The sequence below is a fragment of the Suricata suricatta genome, chromosome 6, assembly GCF_006229205.1.
Source record: "Suricata suricatta isolate VVHF042 chromosome 6, meerkat_22Aug2017_6uvM2_HiC, whole genome shotgun sequence".
Taxonomy (NCBI): domain Eukaryota; kingdom Metazoa; phylum Chordata; class Mammalia; order Carnivora; family Herpestidae; genus Suricata; species Suricata suricatta.
This window is the reverse complement of record NC_043705.1, coordinates 20,451,701-20,473,685: the sequence shown is the minus strand read 5'-3', so window position 1 is coordinate 20,473,685 and position 21,985 is coordinate 20,451,701. Positions and strand designations below refer to the sequence as shown.

The window sequence follows — 21,985 nt, the reverse complement described above, 5'->3', positions numbered from 1 at the left end:
CTGAAACATCTCTACCTTTTTCTGCCACTACTAGCATTAAAAACATTTATCAAGATAATACCTTACTTATTTAGGCCAAATAATAGAGATAATCTAAAGTAATCTTACAATAGACAGATGGCCTTTTTCATGCAGAAGAGCGTCCATCCATGTTTAACTGATCTTTTTTCTTCTAGAGGAATATCGCAGACTCTGCATGGATGGACTTCCGATAGGAGGGATCCCAGGGAGTGCTGGTTCCAGACCTGGAGGCAGTGGGGGGAATGGCTTTGCCCCAGGTGGCAACGGCAATGGCTATGGCCCAGGAGGGACAGGCTTCATCCCCATCCCTGGAGGCAATGGCTTTTCTCCTGGAGTTGGGGGAGCTGGTGTAGGGGCCGGGGGACAGGGGCCCATCATCACTGGACTAAGTGAGTGTTTACTCTTCGTGTAGACTTGGTTTTCTGCCTTAAATGATAATATTTTTCATTAACATATTTTTCAGAAGGGTGTGTGTGTGTGTGTGTGTGTGTGTGTGTGTGTGTGTGTGTGTGTAAAAACCTATTTCAGGATCTAAATAATGTAGTAGTAAAAACTTCTTAGGAAAATACCATTTTTCTGTTCCATGAGCCTTCTAATTTGGAGATAGGAAGAGTGGCCCGGGTTCTCTTGAAAATAAAGACGAGAGCTTGGTAACACTCCAGTCCAGATGACACCATTAAAGAGCATGTTTTTGGTTCCAGTGTATTTAATTTGGCCGTTTGGAGCTGCCCTGTTTATAGACCCCTTAAATTATTTTCCAGAACCATTTTTCAACTGAGATAAACTGAATAAGTCTTGCTCTGTGCCTATCCAAATATTTTAATGAAATATCTTTCTTTTCCTCACCCTTTTTTGTTGGATAACTTGGGTTTCAAGCCAGAACTGGCATTGGTGTACTTGACATTTAAGTCCATTCTTTTTATAAGAACTACTCTTGCTAATAATATTTAATGATGTCCTACAGTGTTCTGTTTATTCTTTTTGGCATGTGGCCTATTTACTATATCTGAATATTCAGCACAGTTACAGGGGAAAAAATGGAAATGGAAAGCATTCAAATGTACAGTAGAACATTCCTGAAATTTTGAAAAGACATCATTATAGGCAAGATTTCCAGATGTATAACTTAACAAATGCAAGTTACAACCATGTGTCTCTGGAAGATTTTTTAGAGTTTCAATGTTTAAATAATAGAGATAATTTAAAATAATCTTATAGGATACAGAATTGGTTTTAAATATACAATGTGCTTTCAAGCTTTAACGTAGAATAATGTGAACCTTTGCTGTGTACACCTAATGAGTGGACTATTAAATATCCTTTTAAAAATCAACTTCAGTAAAAGCAGTGTATGTTGTAATGATGAAACACCACTTGTGCTTTCATTCTGTGTAGCTATTCTGAACCAGACAATAGATATCTGTAAGCATCATGCTAATCTCTGTTTAAATGGACGCTGCATACCTACTGTGTCTAGCTACCGATGTGAATGCAACATGGGGTACAAGCAGGATTCAAATGGGGACTGCATAGGTAAGCTATGATTCTTTAATGCTCTTGTGTTTTTTCATAGCTTGTAGGCCATAGGATTCAATTGGGCTGGAGAGCATTAAAAGAAAAGTCTTTTGAAGCAAAGCTAATTTCCAGCCTGTCTCTCCTGCGTGCATGATCTTCCATAGACTCCTCTAACCTGCTGCTGAGATAGATCCCTTCAAGAATCTTCCTCCTGCCCCGGCTTTTTCACATGCTAAATATTGAGATTTTTGTCTCTGCCTCTCTCGTTCCTTCCTTCTTAGATGAGCAGCGCTGTAAATATGGTGGTGGTGTCACCGTGCAGAAGGTGTAGATTGGAAGTAGTTGATGACTCACTTTTGGACATACTTAGTGTTAGGCATGTGGGACGTTGAGTTACAAAGATCTAAAGCTAATAGTATTCAGAGCTAGAGTTACAGATCAAGGCATCAGTGACATACAGGCGGCTGTTAGAACCACAAGGGTGAATATTGTCACCCAGGCTGAGCCCCAGCAAGAGTAGAAAGATAACGGTAGTGCTATGGTTAGAACCCTTGTAACAGCAGCATAGTCCCATAAAGAAAACTCAGCAACAGTGTTGGTGAGACAGCAAAATAATCCAGAAACTGTTATGTCACTGAGGTTACACAAGGATACCATTTGAGGAGCAAAGTATTGTCAAATGAGAAGTATGGCAGAAAAATCAAACACAATGAGGGCCAAAAAAAATCTATTGGGTTTTAAATGAAGAAGATTTTGATGATCTCTTGAGGATAATTTTAATTTAGGAGTAGTTTAGCAAATGATTGTGTATATGTTTCATAATTAGCATAACCCTAAATACCCTGTTTGGGTTCATGTCTTCTGTTATAACATACGATGACAGACCAGGAACAGAGAGTATCATCATTTTGCCAGGGCAAACTGAAAAAATTTAAAGTACATTATGATTATGAAGGAAAATGTGAGCTAACGATGATGTTTTGGAAAAACCGATCATTCTAGACTACATACAGAGCTATAAGATCAGAATGATTCAGTGAGGCTTAGCTCAGGATCCTCATGTACAGTTCCACAAGCTTTGCACTGCACAGGTCTAAAGGGACCATTCACATAATCTATATCAATGCCTCACCCTAGGATGATACAGGATCCCTGGCTTAGCTGATACTCCCGGACACTTGTTTAAGTAATGGACCAGGTGATTATTTTCGATAACTGTGAAATGCTGACGTATTTATCATTAATGACTTGTAAATGGCTTTCCTATCAGAAAAACATGATTATAGGTACATAATATATAGAATCTTGTACGTACATATAAAAGCTGAAATCTGATTGAATGTTTGCCATTCATGTGTCACTGCATGATTCACTAACCAAGAAATAAGTAGGCCCCGAGTGGGTTTTTTTGGCAGTCATGCGTCCAACCCAGACTCTCCTCAACAAGGGTTCATCTAGAGAATTAAGTCTTACAGAAAGTGATTGCACTGACTATTTTTGTGGTTCCCCCAAGGGTGATGCACAGGTAGTGTGACTCCAGATGCAGAGGACGGGAGTTCATCACATCATCAGTGTCCTAAATAGGCCCTTCCTTTTCTGGAACCCGCACGAGAAGGGCTGCTACCACCCTTTTTAACCATCTGTCTTCCGTAGCTTTGGGATTGCACATCTATACAGTGAATGTGTTAATATATCTCCAACTTTTGTACTTTACCGAAACATTGTTACAAACCATTCCGTCCTAGATTGATCTCATCCTCTGGTCCTGCAAAGTTAAAACCCAGGCAAGGCTATCTTTCTAACCATAGTAATTCATAGAGACAAAGATAAGTATCAGGGCATATTTTCAGAAACTAAGGTTTTAATACTTTTATTTCAGTATTCTTTGTAGGGTCAGCTTCTGATCACTTTGAGTTTGAGTTTATAAATAAGTCAGGATTTCAGAAAAAGTCAGAGGATATAGGCTAACCAGTTTTTTTTTTTAATTATAGGAGCCCAAGATAGGGTTAGTAACTACTTTAATTATACTGTGTTTTGAGGAATAACAAACTGCCATTGCTGTTTGGGAACTTGTAGTGGATACTGATGAAGTGTCCGAACATGAAAGGGGCACCTCTTTTAAAGGATCACAGACAAGGACAATAGAATTGGCTCCATTTTGCTATTCTGAGAGTTACTCCTGAGACCTCAAAACAGTTTTATTCACTCACCACATTTTTTTTTCTCCTTTTCCTGAGAGTTCTACTCTCAAATGTAATTCTGGCACTCGTTTATGTCCATATAAGACAAACTGCTGTTAGCAGTAGGTGTTAATTCCGTTGAAATCATTCTGTTTGGCGATAGTAAGAAATACTTTATGTTTCTCTTGGGGCACAGGTAATCTTAGAGCCCTTAATTAACTGTTTACTAATTTGGAATATAAAATATTTTTCAAGTAGTATCTGAGAATGTAACCAGTTTGATAATCAGCATCTTTTTCAATGACTTCATTTATTTCAGGTGTTTAAAATCCTGTGAATTTTGCTTAAAAGTACTCAGTCCCCAGTGAAAAGATAGGAAAAATCCCAAGTGCACAGTGCCCCTGTTCCCCAACACAAGGAGAAACAGAGGTGGTCACTTGGAAGTACAAGGCCACGAGACCTCCAAATCAAGAGCCTTGGAAATGCACATTTCAGAACATGGCAGAGGTCATTTCTGATTAGGCTAAAACTTAAAATCTCACAGCAATCCCAAAAAGAAAGTGGGTTTTTAAAGGTATGGATTTTAAATGCACTAATAGTTTTTTGGTAGATGTTTTCACTTCGAAAGAAGAAATGAGTAAGTGAACTACTGTATTTTTCTGAGTACTGAGCTCTTGGTGTGATCTCTGAGGGGTAAGGGCTCTAATGGCAAAATAACTGGCCAGATCCATCATAGCAATGAGGAGGCCCTGGGAACAGGTTTTCAAGGAAGGGAAAGGCGAAGTGGAGAAGTAAACTGACTTCTTCCCACAGGAGACGGGCTTGGGTGGATGGTCTCAGAGCTTTACAATGACGCTTCTGAAAAGGTGCATCTACAACACATTTTTAATTGTTGCATTTTCAAATGACGTACACTAGAGAATTTAAGCTATCTTCCCACACTGCAAACTCAGGGTGATAGTTCATACTGAAAGTCCATTAAGTATACTTTATATGCTTGCTAATGCTCTAAACTCTGTCTTTTCTCATTTTGCTTCATTCCTTTGGCTCAGTAGAACTGATGTTATCAACCAAAGTTGAAATGTAAGTGAATCTTAATGGGCTGAAGGCATCCTTGGATGAATTGAAAAAACATTTAATCCTGTTATTCTCTGTTGTTTTTATTTAATTTGCTATGAGATTTTTTTGTTCCCCTCCTGTACCAGAGAGGGCTTAATTGCATTTACTCTGAGTGTTTATATAAATGAGGTTGGTGAGTTTGATAGATTACAGTTTCTGTTTAAAGACCATCTGTGAGAGGAGTAATCTGTTTATTAAAATGGTAAACCTGTGAATTCATTTGATTGTTGTGCTCTCCAATTTAGCTGAAACTGTATATGTTAATGGCCTCTACATGTGCATGAGATGCCAAGTCATTATGCCGTCACTAGCCAGCAAGGTTTTAATTTGTTAGCATTCAAAATTATATTTCATGGGCATTGCTGAGAGAAGATGGATTTACCGTTTTCTGACTCTGGCACTTGTGATTTTTATGGGCTTTGGGTAGACTGTTCAAGCTGCCATTTTGTCTTGGGGCCCCTGAATTCTGCAAAGGGTTTGCGTTTAATCAAGCCTTAGGAGAACTAAATGAAAAACAGTAATATTTCTCACATTGAGGATCAGAACTCATATTTGCATTGAACTTGGCTTATGCAAAAGATCCCTGTGCCCGTTTAAGATCCTAAAGAAATCTGAGGCTGCAGAATATAATAGACTTTGTTTTAATTAATTTCCATTTTCTGTCCCACTGTATGTTACTTCAAACAACCAAGCCTTGATGCCTGCATAGTTACATATCTAACTGAGGACAGCATAGAATAACAGAGAAATTCCACAATCTATACATACAATCTTCAGACATCTTTCATTGGTTTTCTATTATTATACAAGGCCATGGAGAGGTTATTAACTTGCCGGGGTTGCTGTAGATAAGTGTTAAAACCTTTTTGAACTCATCGCTGTGAGTTTGTAGTCAGCTTAAAAAAAAAAAAGAGGTTCTCAGAGCTTTTAATCATTGTGCTTTTTTCAAATTGAAAAAATCATTATTTCTTGATTAAAGCAAATTTCCTTGTACTTTCCAATAGGCAGTATTTTTGTAAATCTCTAGCCTGGCCTCTGTATTTGAAGAAAGGAATTTTCATTCATTTATAAATACTCCACTATTTAGACTATTACCGCTGACTGGCCTTCTCTCCAATTTGGGGGCCTCAGTGTACTTTAAACAAACATTTCTAGAAACGGAGTGAAGTCTGTAATGGTTTCTTTTGCTGCTCACAGATGTTGATGAATGCACATCAAATCCCTGCACTAATGGAGATTGTGTTAACACACCTGGATCCTATTATTGTAAATGTCATGCTGGATTCCAGAGGACTCCTACTAAGCAAGCGTGCATTGGTAAGGCAGTTTGCTTTCACATATGAAAATGTTCCATGAAATATAGTGACCCAGGCTGTTGAGGTTAAAAGTAAATTTATTAAAATAAGACATGGAATGAAGTAAGTGCTGTTACATTACTACAGATTTATTTTATACTCCCCTCAGAAGTGCTTCCTTTACACATAAACACTATTTGCGCATATAACCCTGGCAACGTGATATCTGGCTTTGCAAAAACAAAACACACAAACAAAAACAAACAACACCGTTTCTCTCCGTTCCCTAGATCACAGCTTCCTCTCAAGTCACATCAGTAGCCCTACTGCTCTCTGACTAACGGAGTTTAGGAGTTATAGTCCTTCCCACTACTGTTTCCTTTGAGCCTCACACACAGCCCAACCCCAAGTCAGACCTCGTCTCGGTTCAGTGTTTTGTTGCTGCACTCCCTGCCATCCTCCATACTGACTTGAATCAGGATTCTTTGTAGCAGGTGACTCTGCTTGTCTTCTTTTTCATTTCCTGTTCATCCATGAGTAGTTGTTCAGAGAAGCTCACCCAGCAGGTGGCCTCATGTTGCTCCTAAGCCCGATAGTTGAACCTTCCTGTGTTCCTACTCAACAGCCTGCTCTGCATTCGGAGGTCTTCAACCACTGTGCCCACAGGAGCTGCACCAGCCATTCCACTGCACTGCCCTCCCTCGCCTAGCCTCCCTGCACACACCCACCCATTTTCCTCTTTCTTGCCCTCTTCTGCTACAGTAAGTCAAGGGCTGTTTAAAAAAAAAAAAAAAGCAGTGAGAGATGGAAATTTTGCTACAGAAGTAACATGATCTTAGGTATAATGTGTAAGACACAGATTGGATATTGAACATCACTTTTGTTACCTTACTGTTTGTATCTGTGGTTACTGTGAAGAAGTAATGTTTGGCCATTCTTCATCATCCCAGATATTGATGAGTGCATCCAGAATGGGGTCCTTTGTAAAAACGGTCGATGTGTGAACACAGATGGAAGTTTCCAGTGCATTTGCAATGCCGGCTTTGAACTAACTACAGATGGAAAAAACTGTGTTGGTATGGAAACTGCCTGCTTCCTTGCAAAAGATTTTTAAGGGATATACAATTTTATTTAGAACCATGTATGCTATTTCCACGAAAGCTCACACAACACACATGTGAGAATTGTTCAGATGACATAAGTAAAATATAAATGCATTTAACATGAGACCCTCAAAGTCAAAGGAGAGCTTGGAAATGTTATAACCATGAATAATTTACTGCTTCTGGGAATTTTCTCTGTGATATATGTTTGATTAAAAGTAACAGTTTTTCTTCTCCATTAGGTAATTATTAGTACCTACAGTATTTCACATTTTGCCATTACATCACCAACAGGTTAGAAAAGGTCTCCCCCTGGGGCGCCTGGGTGGCTCGGTTGGGCATCTGACTTCGACTCAGGTCATGATCTCATGGTTTGTGAGTTCGAGCCCCATGTTGGGCTCTGTGCTGACGGCTTAGAGCCTGAAGCCTGCTTTGGTTTCTGTGTCTCCCTCTCTTTCTCTGCCCTGCTCACACAACTGTCTATGTTTCTCAAAAGTGAATAAACCTTAAAAAAAAAAAGAAAGAAAGAAAGGAAGGAAGGAAGAAAGAAAACGAAAGGTCTCCCCCTGACCTCCGATCTCCTATCTGACCTGTGAATATAAAAATGTTTAGCATATGTGATAATCCAGTCTCTGAATTTGAGGTCCCAGCGATGTCTGGCAATGCAGTAGGTACCAGTACCTCTCAGAAATACTCTGCTCACACAGCAACTAGTGATAGTTCACCCACTGGTAGAAGTCCAGATCATTTCCCTTGTACCCCTGAAGTTATTAACATTTTTGCTAATCAAAGTTGAAACCCTTCTCCTGTGGTTTGAATAACAACTAAGCACAACATTTACTTAATTATTTTTTTAAATTTTTTAAAATTTTTATTTATTTTTGAGATAGAGAGAAAGAGCGTGAGCAGAGGAGGGGCAGAGAGAAAGGGAGACACAGAATCCGAAGCCATGCTCCAGGCTCTGAGCTGCCAGCACAGAGCCTGACGCAGGGCTCGAGCTCACGAACCTCAGGATTATGTCTTAAGCTGAAATCAGACACTTAATGGAGTGAGCCCCCCAGGTGCCCCAACATTTACTTCTTTTCCTTCATGTCCCTTATGCCTAGGGCATATGGGCGCCCTTCAAATTCTCCACACTATTTGCCCTCACTTGGTTGGCATTCAGATTAGGAAAAAAGAAAACAGTGAGTACATGGCTCATTGATGTAGTAGAATGGGTGTGATTGGTGATTATTAGTGGTGGGCGAGGGCGCCAGCTCCCACAAGGCTGGTGGCGTCAGTAACTGCTCTTCTCCTGCAGACCATGATGAGTGTACGACCACCAACATGTGTTTGAACGGCATGTGCATTAATGAAGACGGTAGCTTCAAGTGCATCTGCAGACCAGGCTTTGTCTTGGCTCCAAATGGGCGTTACTGTACTGGTATGTGTGGCTCTGAGCTTGGGAAGTTACCACGGTTGAAACCATCTTTGTTATTTGAATGAATCATGCAAGAAGTACTTCAGTTTCTTCATGCAGATTTCATATTACTCACGTCTCTTGCTAACTCAGTGAGACAGGTGTCTAAAGCTTCCTAGGAAAACACACATTGTGTTCTAGGAACAGTGATACCTTTACAAAAATAATAATGGTGTGGGGAAAATTAAGGGACTGACAGATTGGTTCTAGCAAGCCTGGAAGAGACAATATAGAAATAATTTCTCTGTAGCCCATGCCTAAACAGGAACGAGGAAGAAAGAAATCTTAAGAGGTTTTCATTTTTGTGTGCTGAGACTCTATCATTCATTCCTCATTTTGTATTACATATTTTCCATAAACTATTCTACAGATCGTGACTATATCATTATCTAAAAATCTTATGTTGACTTAGTGAAGAAATAATTTGAATGTTTCTATTAATTCTGTTTAAAGAGCCATTTTCAAAACTAAGCTCCAGTGATAAATTTAGTAAGCAAAGACGTGCTTCTTGGAAATAAATAAGATTATATTAGATTTACATTCATGGTTTGAATTTAGTAAGATGATTAGGCTTACAGTCACAATTTGAATTTAGGAAGGTGGAATAAATTTTGCAGGGTTTTTTTTCCAGTGTTCTCCTTTTAGATGAAATCAGCTCTTTGAATCCTTTCTGCCTTCCATTATACACTTATCTGAATTCCATGTAATTTCAGCAAAATTCCAGGGAGTGTTGAGGGAGAAAGATCAAGACTAATTCTTGTATTTCTGAATAAAAAATAGTTTCTGGACTACTCAAGAAACGGGAGTACATATAGCAGTAGAAAAATTGTAGCTCTGCTGTTTCAAATCAAGACTGAGATGTCATCTCAAGGTTGGCTCAATTGGATTTAACACAGGATTTGAGTTTAGTATTATTCCAGGGTGTAACATTACATTACAGCATGTAACTTTCAGTATTTCCTCGGAAACTTACATACACAGATAAATATAAGCTAAACCTCAGCAGCTTTTGCTCTCTTGCAATTTTTAAATTTATTTTCTTATTAGAGATATGTTACCATCTGCAAAATAAAATGTTCATGATTTGGCAACCCTGTGTTTTGAAAGCTGTTTGGTCTTTCAGGGGAGCCATTGATTATTGGGTTACATGGTGTAAGCCTGGGTAGATTGAAAATTAAGAGGTGCTCCAAATTTTGTTATTATGGATTGATCAACTTAATATGAGAAAAGCATATCTCTTTAGTTTGAATTTTATCTGTGTGTAAATATAATTAAAGGAGTACCTGGGTAGCCTAGTCAGGTAAGCATCTGATTCTTGATTTCAACTCAGATCATGATCTCATGGTTCATGAGATTGAGCTCTGCACTCAGCACAGAGCTTGCTTGGGATTCTCACTCTCCCTCTGTCTGCCCCTCTCCCCACCCTCGTCAAAATAAATAAACTTTCTTTATAAAAAGGTAATTACATGGGGCGCCTGGGGGTCTCAGTTGGTTAAGCATCCAACTTCAGCTCAGGTCATGATCTCACAGTTTGTGAGTTTGAGCCCTGTGTCATGCTCTCTGCTAATAGCTAGCTCATAGCCTGAGACCTGTTTGCAGATCTGTGTCTCCCTCTATCTCTGACCCTCCCCTGTCAGACTTGCTCGCTCTCTCTCTCTCAAAAATAAATAAAACATAAATAAAATAAAAATGAAGGTAATTAGAAACATTTACTTTAGTTTTAAGAATTTGTTTTATTTAATTAATTGACTTAAATGTCATTTAATATTGAACAAAATTGGCATATAAATAATGAAAAATGAGTGTGTAAGGCTCTTTTGTTCCTAATGGATAAAGTGAGGCAAATTTGAGTCAGTATTTCTGAAAACACAGTATTTCTGAAAACACATTTGAAAGAGTTGCATTTATACCTAAGATTTGTTATCACACCTGTGTGTCCTTCCATAAATTATAAAATGGAAAACAGAGCGTTGTTAGTCTAGAGTGATGCAGCAGATAGACTCTGTAATAAGCGACGGCCTGAGCTGTGTTACCCCCTGAACAGATGTTGACGAATGCCAGACCCCAGGCATCTGCATGAATGGGCACTGCATCAACAACGAAGGCTCCTTCCGCTGCGACTGTCCCCCAGGCCTGGCTGTGGGCGTGGACGGACGTGTGTGCGTTGGTAAGTGAACCATTCTCTAATGGCCCCAGTGTCCAAATGGTCTTCTAAAAAGGGACAAAGATATATCCATACAGTGGGAAAGTGTTTAGACATAAAAAGGTATGAAGCACTGATAAATGCAAAAGTATGGATGAGCCTTGAAAACCCAGATTGTGTATGATTCTGTGCATATGAAATGTCCGAAGCAGGTGAATGTGTGGAGACAAAGCAGATTTGTGTTACTTAGAACAGAGAGGGTGTGGATGCCAGGAGAAGGAGAAGGGGATAGTAGCTAAAGGCATTTTGAGATGATGAAATGGTCTAAAATCAGTTGTGGTGATGGTTATATGTATCTGTGACTATGCAAAACAGAAAACTATTGTCCTCTTTAAATGGGTGAAATCTTAGGTATGTGAATTTTACCTCAGTAAAGTGACTTTTAAAAATGTACAGGGAGTCCATCTAGCTCCTTGCAGAAGGCTCTGATGAGATGCAATAAAAAAAAAAAAAACCCATTGAAGAAGAGGGGCTCTTGGGTGGCTCACTTGATTAAGTGTCTGACTCTTGATTTCAGTTTAAGTCATGATCCTATGGTTCATGAGATTGAGCCCCACATTGGGTTCTGTGCTCACAGTGTGGAGCCTGCTTGGGATTCTCTCTTTCTTTCTCTCAAAATAAGTATTTTTTTAATGCAGAAGGAAAAAGGAAATCATCCTTAAAAAATGAAAAGAAATCATCCTTCAGTCAGGATCCTTGATAATGTTAGCTGACCGAGTCTTGAAGTACAATAGATTTAGATTTTGTAATTCATAACACATAAGATGAAATGGGGATTGTGGTAATACTTAAATAAGCCATGCTGTTGCTCAAACACAATTTAAAATGTAAGTAACTTCTGTAGAACTTGGACTTTTGTCAAAAGGTAGAAATGTTGTTACATAGTTATTTTTCATCACGGTGTAGCTAACTATAGAAACAAGGGCAGAATATGAGAGAGAATATGTATCTTATTCTAAGCCATTACAAATTACTTTCTTTTTTTTTTTAAAGAGTACTTTTGCCAAATGGGTTCCATGCAAATCAGAGTTAGCAGGCATCATGTTTAAAGAGGGAGGCAAATCAAAAATCTCATTGGTATTTCAGAACCTAACCAGATGTCCTAACCATAACAGTAGCAGAGCGAGGTCGCTGTAAAAATGTATTTGATGCAGTTTTCTCTCGAGTGGTCTATCATGAGACCCTGAGAGGGCAATACCCATCATGCACTTGTTGTTCCTCAGGTGACTCCGTAAAAGGGGGACACACTCATTGGTTTAGATGACAGAAATGAAATTCTTTCTTAGACATAGATAATAATACTTCACTCTTCCGTCTGGGAATCAAAACATTTGGATCCCGAAGTGAGGAGGGAGAAAAGAAGCAGCAGCAGATGGAAATAATCTGTCCACTTAAGTTCATCTACTGTCTCCAATTTAGGTTTTATTTCAGCTTACAAGATTGTCAGCACTTCACTCAGGGATATATTAAATAGAGCAGCCAGAAGAATGTAGCTCATTCCTGCTTCAGGGAGCTAAAGTATTTTCAGTTGCTTTAATACACTTAGCTGCCCTTTTCCTTTACCTGAATGATTCTGTTGAAATCTATGATGAGTACAAACCAGTTTTGGAAGAAGAAATTATTTTTCCTTTAACCAACCATTGTGTAAGTAGCTTTGAGGAATTCAGTGTCTAAACATAGATCATTGTTCATCTTTGTCACATACTGAAAAGGCATCATACATTGTTGTAAAACCTCCAGGTTTTCACAACTCCGGTCACTTAAACTTTTAAAAATAAAAACACCATTTGTTCTGGGTATAAAATTATATATTGCTGCTCCCAACACCTGCTAGACATTCTTCCTTGATCTCCTCTGCCTTTGGTGATGCTTTTGAGATGCGTTGATTGTTGAAGTTAGGAATGAATCACTACTATTAATTCTTATTAGTTAATTATCAATTATATATTTTCCTTTGGTTTGTTTTTGTTTACTTAGACATTGAGATGTGAGTTTTTATTTTCAAAAAACTAAAGTATTACTGTAATTGGTATGTTGAAGAAGCATGACTCACAGGGCATAAACAAAAGACAACTATAGTTTGGTCTCTCCCATCCCTTTAAAAAGTACCTTTAAATTTACCCAGGAGAAGCCACTTACCCACTAAGTAAGGAAGAACACTCAGGCAACCCTATAACTTTACTATTCAAAAATAGCAAAGGTTTATGTTACTACTTTAGGTAATGAAAACAGTGTAACTATAAAAATTAGAACACCCCGATATAATAATATTCTGAACCTGACTTGAAGTTACAACATCCCTCCCAAGCTCAGACCTTCATGAGCCAGAAGCTTGCTAACTCCACGGGGTCAGGGTGTAGGAGGAGTGGTCAGGAGGCAGGAGTACTGATGACTGTTTTAGGTCAGCTTCAAGATTTCTGGGCTTCCCAGATGCTTAAAGCCACCCCTGGCTTTCATGCATCTTTCAGAGGCATTAGCTGCCCTTCCGGAGATGCAGACACTGGATTTTCCTCCTGGGGGTGCTCTTCACCCACCCTCTGGTCTTTGAGCAGTCCATTTCAGATAGGCTGTCTGAGGGTGTTCTCATCACCCCTCTGTACTGTTGTTTTAGGACCCTCTCTTAATACGGCCCCTGTAATCCATCCACATCCTTTGCCCTGTCAACCTCATGAATGGAAGTTGATCCCACTCACCTCCCTCTCTTATCTCTTCCCGTAGGAAGAGCAGCAGCTCACTTTTGCTCATAGGTATCCCAGGCAGGGGAGAGCATGAAGCTCTCGCCCTGCTCCCTGTAAAGTTCTTCTCCTTGGGCCAGTGGTGAGGTTGGAAGTCCCCCAACTCATAATCCAGCTCTTGCCAAAAAAAAAAAAAAAATCCTCTCCTAATTGCCACTCTTTAAAACTGTCTTCAGTAGGGGTGCCTGGATGGCTCAGTTGATTTGACTTCAGCTCATTTTGTGGGTTCAAGCCCCATGTCAGGCTCTGTGCCGACAGCACAGAGCCTGGAACCTGCTTTGGATTCTGTCCCTCTCTCAAAAATAAATAAACAACAACAGCAAATTTTTAACTACGTCTTCGATAACTGGGAGATTTTTTGAGACCTGGCAAGTATTTCCCATATCCACTACTTCATGTAGTCTCAGAATATTTGATATTTATAGCACCTTGGGATTTCAGCTTAAATTTCCTTATAACATCCTCCTATATTAGAGTAAGAGTATTTCAACATCGGTTAACTTTCTTTATCCTGCTGTACTCCTTACTAGCTCTTTGATGGTAGGCAAGCTGCATTATCTCTGTGTGCCTCCTTTTCTCATTAGTTTTTTGGGGATTAAGTAAATTAATACTAGATTTTTTTTTGTATCAAGCTTTGAATGGTGTCTGTCATCTAACACATGCCCAGCAAGTTAGCTATTAGTTATTATTGTTTTATTAAGTTAGAATCATGGCATCACACCTCAGGCATTGTCTTAGAGTTGCTACTTTAAGCAATAAAGAAAAGCTGACAGTAAAGAAAGAATAAAATGAGCATTTTGCAGCCGTACATACTCTACCACTGGTGTGTAGAATCTGAGAAACTCCTTTAAAAAGTCCACTCTTTAACTAAAAAAAGTCATGGAGAAAATGGATAACATGGAAAAGATACAGCTCCATAGCACTTAGATCCGTATGAGCACGTCTAATGGTGCTGCTGGTACTGAAGGCTTTTTTCCTGTCCACCTATGAGCAGTGTCTCAGTTAAATGTGAAGAGTAGACTTCTAGTCTTCTCGGCTTCTAGTCTGGAACCTTTAACAGGAAATGGTTGACTGTCCTCATTAAAAATAGAGGAGAGAAATAAGGAAGTCACCATATTTTTTAGTGTTTCCTGTATGTCTTACACACTGTGCTTAGTGCTTAACGAACAAGTCTTGTTTATTGTATAAACTCTATCCTTATTTAATGGATGAGAAATGTGTTAAGTACTTTAAGTAAGGTCTATCCAAGAGGGACCAGGCCCTAGGACAGCTCATGTCCCTAAAACCTACACATATGTTACTTGCTTTTTCATGGACCTTTTGGTGTTGGGTGTTCTATACAATGGAGTTAAGTCTGTAACCCACACCAGTATATGATGTGCCTCACTCTTCCAGTGAGTACCATAGACTTTTTATCGACCTCCTTCTAGAAATTGCGCAAGGATTATATTCTCAACATGAAAACAATAATAAGATTGACCATTTTGTGATACCTTCTGAGATAATAGATGTCATTATCACAAAAATCCTATTGAACTCATAAAAATCCTACGGCAAATCATGAAGTATGTAGTATTTTGCGCAACTTGTCTTCGAGTGGAACCCTGCTCTGTTGTGTCACTCTAAGCTGACCTTGCCAAACCCCGTGTCAGCAGAAGCCAAAGGCGACAGCATGTCCTGTCTGTAGGGTTGTTGTCATGAATCTCATGTCCTCATCCACGTGAGCATTCACACATCTCATTGTCTAGGGCAGCCATAAATCTCATTTTTTACTGAGAAACATCACCAGATCTTAAGAATCTTAAGACAGCAGCAGGCAACTCAGTAGGTGACTTTGTGTAATGAACAGATAAAATTATTCCCAACAAGTTGGGAATAACTATGTCAGTGTACAGTTTAAACACTATACAGCTTCTCTGGCCTCTCTGGTGAGCTGACTTTTTTTTATAGTTCACCATTTACTGTCTAATAAAATGGTAGCGTATTTCATGAGGCTTCAGAGTAAGGGCGTAAGCTGGATATGCTTCTTTGGGACATGGCATGACATAGAGGAAAGAGGAAGGGCTTTGGAAGTCATTCAGCCTGAGAGTGAATTCCAGCCTGGGCAGTGGGGAGGGTCGGACTTGGAGCTATGTAAGTAATCCCTTGGAACCTCGCCTTCCTCATCATTAAAACATGGATAATGATCACTGTCCTGTGGAGTTGTTGATCACATTGTTCAGTGAAATAATAATGTCTGTAAAGCAACAAGCCAATGCTGAGGACACAGAGCAGTGGCCTTTTTTTTTTTTTTTTAATAACTGGGTTTTTTGAGAATCTGAGATTAAAACATAGTCACAGTAAGAAACTGCGGGTTGGCAAGAAAGGCCTCCTAAGTCAGAAAGTTGAAGTAAAAAGTTTCACAACCAGGCACTTGATTGTCCCTAAACACTTCCAAAATAGAAATAACACGTGTCATTGTGAGTATAGCACAGCCATTGATAAGATCGCCAAGTCCTGTTTATAAATGGTGACGTTATTCCTGCTTCCATGGAAGGCCTATGGGCACAAGTGTGATAATGAATGCTTGCGCGGTGCGTAAATCTTTGTGTAGAAAAAAGAATTGTTGACATTACAAACACTTGTTCATTTCTGAGCACTTTTCGATGCTAAAGATACCAAGAAAAAGAAAAGAGGCAAATGCCCTTTAGAAGCTTCCCATCCGGTAGCCATTTAGGTTCAAAGAAGCCCTCTCTTTTGTTGTCTCCATGTGTCACTCCGCTTCCTCCTGCAGATACTCACATGCGCAGTACATGCTACGGCGGGATCAAGAAGGGAGCGTGTGTCCGTCCTTTCCCCGGCGCGGTGACCAAGTCAGAATGCTGCTGTGCCAACCCAGACTATGGTTTTGGAGAGCCCTGCCAGCCCTGCCCGGCAAAAAATTCAGGTAGTCCCATTTGCCTGTGTCACGTCTGATAAAGAATCTAGAAAGGTAGCGTTAGGTATTTGGCTGAAGAGTGCCGCAGCTCTCAGGGGTTCAGTCGTTATTTTGAGTTGAAGGCATCCAAATCCGTGTTGGTATGTGAGACAGAGAATGAGGAAATTTGGCCTGCATTTACCTGTGCTCCCTGGGCAGGGTGTCCACACGGGAGCTGAAGAATGTACCTGTTGACCCAGTTGGGGTTGTGGTAGCACACTTATTTTATGGATACTTTACTCCTCAGTTTTTTTGATCGTTGAAATTGTTATGAAGATTAACAGCATAAAATCTACTTGTCACTTTCAAGGTTATAGTCAATACACAAGACCCTGACTTTCTTTATTTTTAATCTTGCCATAGCACGCCTTAGGCTGTAATCTGTCAGTAGTTACACTGAGTAATGGTAATATTTACTAATTTTTTCACAGACAGAGTCACACCACAGGGCCTAATTCTTTGACTATTCTCTGACTTTTGTTTATTATATTTTTACATCATCTATACTGAATTCGTGTCAGTACAGTAGGGATTCAAAAATAAACACAACCTCTTTTTTTCTTTAAAGTTGAGAACAGTTGAGAGTGTAGACAGGCAAATATAAAAACTATAGTAGTATGATTAGTGCCTTACAAGGGACATAGGAGCGCCTGTGTGGCTCACTTTGTTAAGCACCCAGCTCTTGATTTTGGCTCAAGTCACGAGATCGAGTCCCGTGTCAGGCTCTGTGCTGACAGGGTGGAGCCATGTTGGAGTTCTCTTTGTGTGTGTGTCTCTCTCTCTCTCTCTCTCTCTCTCTCTCAAAATAAATAAACATTTAAAAAAAAAAAGTGGGACATAAACAAGGAACCGGGAGAGCACACAGGAGGCAGAAATAAGTGGTCTGGGGAAGTTGGGAAGGAATTCACAGGGCTGGGGGTGGGGGAGGATGTCTGTTTAGTTCATCTTGAAAAGAGGAATAGGAACATGGCAGGTAGGAGATGGAAGAAACGCATTTCAGCTAAGAGAAATGGCTTCTAATTCTTTGACAATCTTCAAGAGATTGTTCAAATCTCAGCAAAGCATTAGAATGCTCTAGAATGCTCAGCATTAGCCTTCTTCTAGAATGAACTGAGCATGACATTTTTTAAAGAGAAGAGTTATTGTAGGAAATCTTGCTCTAAAAATATTTAAGTCAAGTATGCATATTATGAAAGAAGTACAAAAATTGGTAATAGGGTAGATAAAAAGGTGAGTGAGCTAATAAAATCTGGAGTCTAGAAACAGTTGTGACTATGAATGGGAATGTAGGATCCAATAAAGATAACATTTAGATCGGTGAGAAAAGATTGAACTAAAGAATGAATATTGTTGATAAATACTGGAAAAAGTATGAAGTTCGCTCCCTGCATTAAACCTTACAAAATAATCCTCTTATACAATATATAAACTATTTGTAAGTATTTAATAGTAAAGGACTCTAAAGAGCAGAAATTAAAAACTAAAATACACATATTAATTGGGAAAATATTTTCCTTAATTTATAAGGAATTTACATAAATCGGTGAGGAAAGTTGAAATCCTCCATGGTAAAAAGTGCAGTGTATGCAAACAAGATTTCACAAAATACAAATGCAAATGTAGAGAGCCACATGAAAGGATGTGCTAAAACAAAAATTAAAATAAGGTGTTATTTTTGTTTATTAGCTTGGGAAAGTGTAGATGATTGCTTTTTTCCATATGGGCACTCCCTTATACTCTTGATGGAAGGCTAACCTGGAACGTGTAGGGAGAGAAGGGTGATCAGAAGCCTTAAAAAGCATAAATTCTGAGCCGTTTTACTTCCAAAAGATTAACCTAGTGATACAATTGAATTTCCTATCATTTATTATAATTGCTGAAAGTTTGACAAACCTGATTTCATCATTAAGAGATTTATTGAATAAATGTGGTGCATCCACATAACTGAGAAAAGAAGTAAATAGTCTGTTAAATGGGATATTAATATGAAAGGTCTTTGACACAAGTGCAGAGAATCCAAGCCAGCTCCCCACTTTCACCCTCTGTGATCTGGGCAAGTCTGCCTGAGTGTTCTCAGGTGTCAAAGAGGGACAATAATGTATCTAGTTTGTGACTCTTACTCAGCTGTAAAAGAGAATGAGCGCTTGCCATTTGCAATAAGGAGGATGGGCCTAGAGGGTGTTATGCTAAGTGAAAGAAGTCAGAGAAAGACAATACCATGTGATTTCACTTATATGTGGAATCTCAAAATCGGAACAAATAAATAAACACCAACAGAATCAGACCCATAAATACAGAGCACACACAAATGGTTGTGAGGGAGTGAAGGGTTAGGCCCCATGGGTGAAGGGGATTGGAAAGTACAGGCTTCCAGCTTTGGAATGAGTAAGTCACAGGGATAAAAGGTACAGGAAAGGGAACAGTAAGTGATACTGTAACGGGGTTGTGTGGTGACAAATGGTCCCTACACTGTGGAGAGCACAGAATAACTTACCAGATTGTCCCCTCACAATGTACACCAGGAACTAATGTAACATTGTGTGTTAGCCACACTCCAATAAAAAGTATGTCTCGTTTATAATATTGGGAGGATTAAATTATTAGATAGAAGATGCTAGAATACCAAGCACATGATAAATGCTGGTATGTAAGTATTGTCTATCATTGTTTTGTTTTTGAGAGAAAATAAGTTAAAAAGCGTTCTCTCCAGTCCATTTTGGATTTTTTAAAGTTTCTAAATATAGAAAATATCTGTAATATTTATCATATTTTAACTATATTTGGGGTAATAATCATAAGTGATTTTTATTTTTTATGCTCATCTGTGATTTTGGAATTGTTATAAAATTGTGTGCTGGAAAAGAGTAAATATTTTTTCATTTTAAAAAGTATTGCCAGTACTTTTTCTTCCTGGTAGTTTTAGAGTGATGTAAGTGACTTGTATACAGAGAGATGGGGTTTAGAATTTTTAATTTCTGTATTTTTTTTAATGTTCCAGCTGAATTCCATGGTCTTTGTAGCAGTGGAGTAGGGATCACTGTGGATGGAAGAGGTAACCCATTCAGTATTCAGTCTTACAGTGATTATGTAACTGGTAGCTTTATGATTATAACATGAATATGAATGTTTTAATATGTAAAAACATATCAGTGTAAAATAATGAGATAAATTATCTCCTAGAATGGTGGTTATAAGCTAGATATATTAACTGTATGTCCATGCGCATTCATAGTAGATAAATATTTATCTGTTAAATATACATTGTTGGCAATGTCTCTAGCAAACTAGGCCCATAATTTTGTGGGTACCGATGCTTACAAAAAGGCTAGAGTTAGTATTTAGGTTTAGAAGGAGTCAATTTGAGGAGAAAATATTAAATACTGGTGCTGATATGATTTAAAACAATCTTTAAGAGATAGTTGATATGAATCAAGTTTGGGATTTACTACCCTAAAAATACATTGTTAAGATTATTTATGCCTAAGAATACTGAAATGTTTCTAAATTTAAATAAGTAAAATTCATTTACATTTTATTATTTTAAACTTAGCAATACAATTAACAAAATGCCACCATGAAACCTTGAATATTAAATAAATATGTTTATAACTCTAAATTTCTTTTATACACATATACACAGATAATTTGTTTTGTGGGTTTTTTTAAGAAAACTGTAGAGTATTGTTAATCTTCACTGTATATATGTTTACATTTCTTCTCCTTTTGTATTTGAGATTTTAGACACATTATAGATCAATTGACAGTAATATTGCATCTTTGCCATGAACATCAGAAACCAACTTTTATAAGGATGTTTATCCCAAAAATAAAATGAAAACGCTAACATTTTTGGGGTATGTTAAGTCTTCCAGATTCTGGAAAGCCATTGTTAAGATTAAAATTTGAGCATCATGACCAAAATTTGATATTATGACTATTTTTTATCCTCTCTCAATATTGTCTCCCCAACAGAGCCAGCCACTTGTTGAAACTACTGGGTTGCTCAGACTAGCACATCACTCCTTAAGTTTTGCCCATGGCTGGCAGAGTAGTCACTGTTGATGGCTTATTATAAAACATTGGGTTCTCAAGTATCCATGTTTGAACTGTCCTCTCCATTAATTTCAACTTACCAACAATGAGAAACATTTATTATCATCTTACTTAGTTGATTATTAAAAAAATGGTAAAAAGAAATATTCCATGCCTTTGAGGGCCATAAAATTATATAAGTTACCCTAATAAATGGTTATCCTTTAATTAGATGGTTATAATACCTATCTAGTTAAGTTTTCCTTTGGATTTTGAGCCAACAGCCTATAAATTTATTAATTTTATCATAAGTATAGGCACATTACGCGGTTTATTCCTTTGAATTTCTGCCAATTCCCTTCATTTTTTCTTTAACATACCAGGGAATTATCCTGTATCTTTTAGTTTCATTCTCTTATTCCTTATTTTCATTTCCTTTCCCTTTCTGAAAGCCAGGCAACTTGTGGGTTTGCAGAGTTAAACACTTCATATATCGAGTGATCTTTATTAGGCCTACAAATATCAACAAACAGTACAATATCTGTGAGCATTAAACTTTCAACATCTAATGCAGATATCAATGAATGTGCTTTGGATCCCGATATATGTGCGAACGGAATTTGCGAGAATGTACGTGGCAGTTACCGTTGTAATTGCAACAGCGGCTATGAGCCCGACGCCTCTGGAAGACTCTGTGTCGGTAAGTTGCTGTATTTATACAAGAGCCTTTTCTATAGTTTCATCTCATGGATTATGAGACAAACTGAAATACAAATAAGTGAATCAAACTGTAGAACTAGAGATTCTCTTTTTTCCTTCTTCTAGAAAGAAATAAAAATCCTGGAATCCAGCCAATTCTGTTACACAATAACAAACCTTTTAGTGGCAGAACGTCATATTTAAACCATTCCATTTTCCAAAATGAATAAATACATACCTCAATTCTTGGCCTGTTGTATTTCTGCATATATCTAAATCATGCAGTTTTTTCACTAAGAGATGGACTTGACAGTTAACAAGGCAGGAGGTTAAGAAAATGAAGTGTTAGAAATTTAGAAAACTTTGACTTATAAGGAAATAACTACTCACTACAACATATCCAAACATAGGTGTTTGTTTTTGTAATTTATAAGAAAAGGTTCATAAAAATTCAAGTAACTAGTTCATATATTAAAGAATTTATGAGGAGTTTAGATTTTCTCATAGAGAACTGAGTACACTTTTATAAAGCAAATGCTCTGAATTCATCATTATGTAATAATTGTTACACCTAATCACTGATAACTCTTAAATCCAAGTCTTGATGATTATGATTAGGAAAAAAATATTTTTCTGCCCTTATGGCCCCGACTTTTATTATTGAATAT

The 21,985-nt window shown here is 38.1% G+C and overlaps 1 protein-coding gene across 1 annotated transcript in view; it reads left to right on the top strand.

The window, feature by feature from the left end:
- Positions 1 to 21,985, top strand: part of FBN2 (fibrillin 2) — a 245,033-nt gene that overhangs the window by 130,548 nt on the left and 92,500 nt on the right. Inside the window, exons 8-16 of the mRNA XM_029941159.1 lie at positions 177 to 410; positions 1,417 to 1,554; positions 6,033 to 6,152; positions 7,081 to 7,206; positions 8,534 to 8,656; positions 10,737 to 10,859; positions 16,404 to 16,556; positions 19,585 to 19,638; positions 21,193 to 21,318. Coding sequence (XP_029797019.1) covers positions 177 to 410; positions 1,417 to 1,554; positions 6,033 to 6,152; positions 7,081 to 7,206; positions 8,534 to 8,656; positions 10,737 to 10,859; positions 16,404 to 16,556; positions 19,585 to 19,638; positions 21,193 to 21,318 — 1,197 coding nt within the window. The remainder of the gene's footprint in view (positions 1 to 176; positions 411 to 1,416; positions 1,555 to 6,032; positions 6,153 to 7,080; positions 7,207 to 8,533; positions 8,657 to 10,736; positions 10,860 to 16,403; positions 16,557 to 19,584; positions 19,639 to 21,192; positions 21,319 to 21,985) is intronic.